At 36.1% G+C, this 8,332-nt stretch overlaps 2 protein-coding genes across 2 annotated transcripts; both read right to left on the bottom strand.

Moving 5' to 3' along the window:
* Positions 1 to 2,977: 2,977 nt before the first annotated feature.
* Positions 2,978 to 3,653, bottom strand: LOC107160850 (39S ribosomal protein L42, mitochondrial-like). Its single transcript, XM_015507448.2, has one exon. The coding sequence runs from the start codon at positions 3,538 to 3,540 to the stop codon at positions 3,112 to 3,114; it is 429 nt and encodes a 142-aa protein (XP_015362934.1). The 5' UTR covers positions 3,541 to 3,653; the 3' UTR covers positions 2,978 to 3,111.
* Positions 3,654 to 7,094: 3,441 nt separating this feature from the next.
* Positions 7,095 to 8,066, bottom strand: LOC107160843 (olfactory receptor 6N2-like). Its single transcript, XM_015507445.1, has one exon. It carries the CDS (start codon positions 8,064 to 8,066, stop codon positions 7,095 to 7,097), a length of 972 nt encoding a protein of 323 aa, XP_015362931.1.
* Between the last annotated feature and the right edge of the window lie 266 nt (positions 8,067 to 8,332).

Below are 8,332 nucleotides of genomic sequence, written 5' to 3'. Positions count from 1 at the left end.
GGAACTCCCAAATACATTCTACGAAGCCAGTTCAACCCTGATACTAAACCAGACAAAGATGCATCAATTTAAGAAAATTACAGATCAATATTCCTGCTGAACATAGATACAAAAGTTCTTAATAAAATATTAGCAAACTGCATTACAAAACACGTCAAAAAATAATATACCACGATCAAGTAGGTTTCATTCCAAGGAATGAGTCAAGGAATGGTTCAACATATGAAAATCAATAAACATAATTCGTCACTTTTAAGGACTACCAGCATTAAGAACAAGAATCACATGATCACCTCAACAGATGCAGAAAAGGCCTTGGATAAAATCTCACATCTATTCATATTAAAAATGCTGGAATAATCTAGGGATTGAAGGAACTTACTTCAATAATGTAAAGGCTATTTATAACACACTCAAAGTTCATAATGCATAAAGAAAAACTGAAATATTTTCCTCTAGATTCAGGAACAAGACAAGCTGTTCACTCTCATCACTCCTACTCAATATATTCTTTGAAACACTAGCCAGTGTGACAGGCAAGAAAAGGAAATCAAAAGGATGCAAATAGGAAAATAAGAGGTCAAGATATCCTTGTGTACCTATGACATTATCCAGTTTCTAGAAGACACTCAAAACTCCACAGAAGACTTCTAGAGCTTATAAGTGAGTTAAAAAATGTAGCAGGATATAAGATTAACACCCATAAATCAATAGCTTTTCTATACTCCAAAAGTAATTCAGGTGAGGAAGAAATCTGGAAAACCACCTCACTCCCAATAACTCAAAACCAAAACAGAAACAAAGCAAAACAAAAAGCTTGGGAATTAATCTAACCAAGGAGGGAAAAAGCCATACAATAAAATTTATATACCACTGAAGAAAGAAATTGAGGAAGACCTATAAAGATGGAAAGACATCCCATGTTCTTGGATAGACAGGATTAATATTGTCAAAATGGCTATACTATCAAAAACAATATTCAAATTCAATGCAATCCCCATCAAAATATCAATAACATTCTTCACAGAATTAGAAGAAACATTTTTAGAATTTGGCAGAATAAGAAAACCAGAGTAACCAAAGCAATTTTTAAAAAATATTTATTTAGTTGTAGATGAACATACAGTATCTTTATTTAATGTGGTGCTGAGGATTGAACCCAGTGCCTCACACATGCGAGGCAAGCACTTTACCACTGAGATACAGCCCCAGCCCCTAGCCAAAGCAATATTAAGGAAGAAAAGTGAAGCAGGAGCTATCATAATACCTGATCTGAAATTGTAGTAATGAAAACAGCATGATATTAGCATTAATATAGACATGAAGACCAACGGAACAGAATAGAAGACACGGAAACAAATCCACATACTTAAATTCATCTGATACTTAACAAAAGTGCCAAAAATATATTTTAGAGAAAAGACAGCCTTTTAAACAAATGATGCTGGGAAAACTGGATAACTATATGTAGAAAAATAAAAACAGATCCCTAGCTCTCATTCTGTACTCAAATCAAAATGGATCGAAGACTTAGGAATTAGACCAGAAACCTTGAAACTGTTATAAAAAAACAGGGTCAAAATTCCATCATACTGATGCTTGCACCTACTTCCTCAACAAGACTCCAAGAATCGATAAGTGGGACACCATCCCACTAAAAAGCTTCTGCCCAGGAAAAGAAATGATTAAGAGGGTGAAGAAAGAGCATACAGAATGGGAGAAAATCATGGCCCTTTACTCCTCTGATAGGGGATTAATATTCAGAAGATACAAAGAACTCAAAAAAACAAATAACCCAATCAACAAGTGGGCAAAAGAACTAAATAGAAACTTCTAAAAAAATTAAATAAACACAAATGGGCAAAAAATATATAAAAAAAATGTTCAACATCTCTAACAGGAAAATGCAAATCAACAACTACTTTAGAGATTTCTTCTTATTCTAGTCAGAATGGCAAGGATGAAGAATACAAACAACAATAAATGCTGGTGAGGTTGTGAGGAGAAATGTACACTTGTACACTGTTGATTGAACTGCAGGCTGCTTGGGCTCTCTCTCATCCAGCGAGGAGGTTCATGGAACAGGGTAGAGGAGAGTGTGGCTGTGGAGTTGCTAATCAAGACCTCCAGAGACTAAGCAGGAAGCAGGTCTAATTTTATAGCACAGTTACCATGTACTCAGGCAGTAGCTAGGAAGATTATAGGCAGCCACCAATACAATTTGTTGCTAACTATCCTTGTCCTTGACCAATTGAGGAGCGGGCTGTAGAGAAAGTGCAGGGACTGCAACACATAGCCTCATGCCCAAGATTGTGCCTATGGGGTGAGCGGCCTGATGCTCATGCACCAAGCACCAGGGGAGTGGCCTGCCACTCAGAAGTCCTTAACATATGCCATGTATGCAGTACTCCATGCACTTGTCCCCACAGCAGACTAGTATAACTACTCTGGAAACAGAATGAAGACTCCTCAAAAAACTAGGGATGGAACCACCCATGACCTATCTATCCCAGTCCTTGTTATTTTTCCAAAAGATCTAAAATCAGCATACTATAGCTATATAGCCACCTCCGTGTTTATAGTAGCACAATTCACAATAACTATAAATTATGAAATAAACTTAGGTGCCCATCAATAAATAAATGGAATAAGAAGTTGTGACACACACACACAAACACAAACACACACACAATGGAGTTGTACTAAGCAATAAAGAAGAATGAAGTTATGGCATTTACCGGTAAATGCGTGGAAAAGGAGACTATTGTGCTAAGTGAAATAAGCCACACTCAGACACTCAAAGGTCAAATTTTTTCTCTCATGTGTAGAAACAAGAGTAAAATAAATGAAAGAGGGATAGCAGGATAGAATATCATAAAGATAAAGGGCAGATCAGTACTGTAGAAGAAGGAGAGAGAGAGACAGAGTGGAGGAATGGGAAAAGGGAGGCAACACAGTATGAATTCTTTTTTTTTTTTTTTTTTTATGAAAAGACATTTTATTATTATATTACTAAATAACATATTAGTGAATACACCAGATTGCATTTTCTCAAATGGCAAATGAGACACCAGATAACATTTTTCTTTGATTCTCCCAGGAGTCTCAATATCATCTGTCTTTTGGAGGATTCGGATTCTTACGACGTCTATGATACTGTCCATGAGGATACCAACGATGCTTAGTAGTAAAGAACATTTTGCTAAGTTTTTCTATCATGGGTCCTTCCTCAAGGTGTTCATCTTTTTCTTCTAATCTGGTTTTTAGCACTTGATCATGTGTTTCTTCGTTACTGTGCAAAGGATCTGGTTGAGGAATAGGTTGTGTATGTTCATATGGGATATCCACAGAAGGATGGTAGCATACTATTGTCCTGCCATCAGATGTCAAAGCAAGCTCTACTTTGCAATTATAGTCATCTGGAAGAGAAGAAAATGTGGATTTATGACAAACACCAGATAAAGCACTGTTTTGAACTGGAAATAAATGCTTCCAGAGAATTCTCTTTGATATCACCCATTTGAATGCTATCGATGCCATGGTGTTTTAAGATGATCAGACGATATGATGAAAGATGTTCTGAAGAACAACCACCTTTCAAATCTACTTCTAGGCACATCAATTTTTATTCCAGGAGATCGCCATGTTGCCTCAATCCAGTATGAATTCTTAAAAAATCATGTTTAGTATATATGAACTCAAATACTATGTATAATTATATGCTCTAATAAAAATGTCTAATAAATGAAAAAACTCAATAGAAGTTGTAGCAATTTGGCCCAACATTAAATGTGTGTGCTCATGTGTGTGCGTGTATGTGTGCTGGCCATCCTAGTGGGGAGGAGTATTTTGTTACTGACATCTTTGTCATTGTGTGGATATAAGACATAGTAGACTGACTCCAGCTGGTTTTGTTATCATTTTAAAATGCACTCCCTCGTTGCCCACACCTGAGCAAACTTACTCCCGTGGCCTTATCCTTGGTACTCCACTGGTACAAGTTGTGTTCTTACACTATTGCTTTTAAAAATTTCCTGTATTTAAAAAATAAACTCATGAGCAGATGGAGAACCACCAGAAATAGAGATCATTATTTTTAGAGAGACTTAGAAGCATGTGCAGCAGTAGCTGAAATTCATTCAGGGCACTGCTTCTAAACTACTGTAAATAATATAACCCAATTTTAACTCCCACTTAAACCATAAAAAAATTTAAACTTTAAACAAATTATGAAACTACTTTTATTTGGTGTACCTATTTTGATTTTTAAAATATCTTACTTAAAGATAATGTTTAAATTTAACTATTCTAAGAAGATACTTAAAATATTCTGCAGTTTTATTTGGCATTGAAATTTCTTATTCAATGTAGATGAAACCATGTGAAAATTTAGTCCAAAAGTGAATTGAATAAATATTTTATTTTAGCTCTATTTTATATTTTATAGACCTAATTAAGTTGAAATGTCAAAGAAAGTTTGATGAAAATTATGCATTTTAGAATTTCACTTGTATTAACAAATAGGTAAAGACATACAAATATCACAGTGTAGTGTGATATTCTTTTGAATAGAAACTTGAAGCCAGACAAATTGAAAGATTACCTCAGGTCTGTTTATTTTTAAAACATACAAAAATGGTATATATATATATATTTAATTTTTTTAAATTTTTGGTGTGTGTGTGTGTGTGTGTGTGAGAAAATCACGCAAACTGAAAATCATAGATTTGCTGATTCATTGAAATCATTTATTTACTTCCCTTTTTGCAGTGCTGGAGATGGAAGCCAGGGCTTCAAGCATGCTAGGCCAGCGCTCAACCACTGAGCCACACCCAGCTCTCATTGCAACCTTCTCTTAGCACACACAGATTGTTCCAGATCTCTCAGTAAAAAAGCCTGACTTGGTGGTACTTCAGTGAAGCTGCCTACCCTGGGTATGGGGAGACGGATTATCAGTAAGAACTGAATATCAATTGGTAGCTGTTCAGTTGTTAAAGATGAGATTTACCCTGGTGTAGGCCATTTTCTTTAAACATTTGGAAATAGATCATTCAGGAACATCAATCTTAACATTTTTTTTCTGTGTACAACTGGTGAAACTGTAGCCATCTCTCAATGTGCTCTTTTCTTTTTGCCTTGCTCATGTTGATGCTATCAGAGAATTATAATTTAAAAAAATGATGGCTACTGATGTTTTGGAAATGGTAAGTATTTTTCCTAAATAAAGGTTGAAAAGGAAAACTTCACACTTCTGGGAGGAATTTCTGTGATGTTTGACAAGACAATTGATTTTAATTAGTGAGGAAGGAAACTCCCACATTCTTGTCACTGCATTTTATACCAGGCTGCTCTGGCAATGCAGATGTTTCCCATAGCACTGGAAGTCAATCAAAGGCTTGCATAAGAAGGGCTCTGTATCACTGAATTAAGAAAAAGATTTTGTCAAGAAATAAGGATATAACATCAAGTGCCTATCTGTGATATAGTCTGGCTTTCAGAAGTTTAGTATTTTAATGAAAGTTTAGTATTTTAATAAACATACTCCAGAATATGGAAAACTTTGAAACAGAGATCTTTCAATAGTTCAGGCTCATATGACTGATATTTGTAACTAACTATATATAGGAAAACAAAATCTTTTATTTGTAAGTTTTAAAAAATTTCAAACTGTTTAGTTAAATTTTCTTTTTGACTGAAATGGCTATAAGCAATTCCTAATCAAGACTTTCAAATTAATGTCTCTTAAATTTCTTTTTTCAGCTTTATAAAAGTAGAATTGACAAATAAAAGTTGTTTGTATTTATGTATTATAACATTATATTTTGAGACATAAATGTATACTTTGTGAGATGATTAATTGAAGCTAATTAACATTTATCACTTCACATACTTTTTTTGTGATTATACTATTTAATATTTACTCTCTTGGTAACTTTTACTTATATTTACATTTTTATTAACTATAGTCAATGCCTGTGTAGTAGATCTCCAGAATTTATTTGCATTGCCTAACTGAAACTTTGTATCCTTGGACCAACATCTTCCCATTTCTGCCTATCTACTCTCAGGCCCTGGCAACTGCTATTTTACTATGTGCTTTTGTGAATTTTACTTTTTTATGTTCATATAAATGAGATCATGTAGTATTTATCTGGTATATTTCACTTAGCATAATATCATCTAGGTTCATCCTTGATGTTGTCCCAAATGACAGGACTTTCTGATTTTAAAGGACTGAATAATATTTGTATATGTATAAATATATTATATACTATTTATATATACACACACAAACGTGCACACCCACACACACATAAATACACACCAACCACATTTTCTTTATCTATTGATGGATACTTTGGTTGACTCTTGGCTACTGTGAGTCGTTGAAAATCCTGCAGTCACCATTATGGATGCTACTGAAAAATTAAAATCTTTCTTGATTAAATTAGAAGATGTTCTCTTATTTTCTGTGTCATGCAGTGTGCATCATTTGACTAATTGATAATGAGCATCTTTTATCTTTATATCCAGAAAGAACTGCATTTTGTTAAAAAATGAGTATTTTGGCTTATCATTGTAATTATGATTGATGGAGACTAATGTAATCAAATGAATCAACACTTGTTCATTGCTTTACTGTTATTAAGTCATGTTATTAAGTCAAATTCCCTTCTGAGGGAATTCTTTTATTGTTTTTTGTTACCTTTTAATTTTTTTCTTTTTTATTGTTTTTTGTTACTTTTTAAAAATTGTTCTTTTATTACTTCCCCAGAACTCTTATCAGATTAGTGAATCGCTAATGCAAGCAACTGAGGGAGGACTACAAAATCCTTTCCATTTCATTATGCTAATATCAATGTGAAATTATCAATTTCTTTCCCCTTAAGAACAGCTGACCAATTGAAGGAGCAGGCAGCATATGGACAGTATGCTTTGTAGAAGATTTTTTTTTCACTTAAAATATGCCACAGATAACTCATACAAGGCAAATAAATAAATATAATACTTTTTAAAGAGGCTACATGACAAAGAAAATGAGTAAAGAAGGTTTTATTCTGGATAGTCATCCAGCTTTGCTTTCTTCTGGTTACTTATGTGGCCTCATCACCGAGCTGCTTGCTTGCCTGGCAGACTCTTTGGATCCGGGACACCAACACCTTCAGAGATTCCTTGACATCCTTGTTACGGAGTGTATAGATGAGAGGATTGAGAAGTGGGGTGATGACTGAGTAGAAAATAGCCACAATCTTATTGATGTTTGACTCATATTTTACTGCTGGGCGGACATACATGAAGATGAGGGTACCAAAGTAGATGGTTACTACGGAGAGGTGGGCTGTGCAGGTAGAGAAGGCTTTGCGTCGGGCTGCAGCTGAGGCCATACCTAAGATTGTGGCCAGGATTTGGGCATAGGAAGCCATGGTAAAGGCCAGGGCTCCTAGGACAATGACAGTGCTAAAAGCATAGCCCACTGCTTGAATGACATATGTGTCTGTGCAGGAAAGGCGGAAAATCTGATCTGCATCACAGAAGAAGTGGTTGATCTGGTTTGGTGTGCAAAAAGAGATTTGTGCAAGGAGGAAGGAGGGGAACATGGGACAGAGGAATCCCACAAACCAGCAGATCCCAGCCAGGGTCGCACACATTTGGGGACTGAACAGCAGTGGGTAATGGAGAGGGCGACAAATGGCAGCATAGCGGTCAAAGGCCATGGTGGTGAGGATGAAGAGCTCAGTGGCAGCCAGGGAGAAGAAGAAGTAATACTGAGTGATGCAGCTGGGAACTGAGATGACCCCTTGGACACTTAGAAAGTTGGCCAGCATCTTGGGCACAGTGACTGTGGTATACCAGAGCTCTACTAAGGAGAGGTTGCAGATGAAGAAGTACATGGGAGTGTGGAGGCGCCCATCCAGGGCCACAAGGAGCACAATGAGCGCATTGCCTACTAAGGACAAGAGGTAGACCAGGAGGAAGAGGGAGAAGAAGAGCACCTGGAGATGTGGGGAGTTGGAAAATCTCAGGAAAACAAATTCAGTCACCAATGTGCGGTTGCCTTTCTCCATTCAGCCAGTTGAGTCAACTGGACAAGGAAAGGGGAGGGGGTTGTTTGAAGATCTTAGATGTCCTGGGTTATGTGGTTATCTAGTTATCTCTGGCCAACCACTATGGACGTCCAGTCTCTCAATATTCCCTTCTGCTTACTCCTTGGCTACCTCTCAATTTCTAAACAGTGACGAGTACTATATTTCTTAAAAAGTAGAATACTGAATATTCAAGGCCATCTTTCTCCCCTAATTGAAATAGATATGCCACATTTCCCAGGAGTTCC

Source organism: Marmota marmota, unplaced genomic scaffold (assembly GCF_001458135.2).
Source record: "Marmota marmota marmota unplaced genomic scaffold, marMar, whole genome shotgun sequence".
Lineage (NCBI taxonomy): Eukaryota > Metazoa > Chordata > Mammalia > Rodentia > Sciuridae > Marmota > Marmota marmota.
Note: the sequence above shows the minus strand (reverse complement) of the source record. Positions and strands in the feature narration are given on the sequence as shown.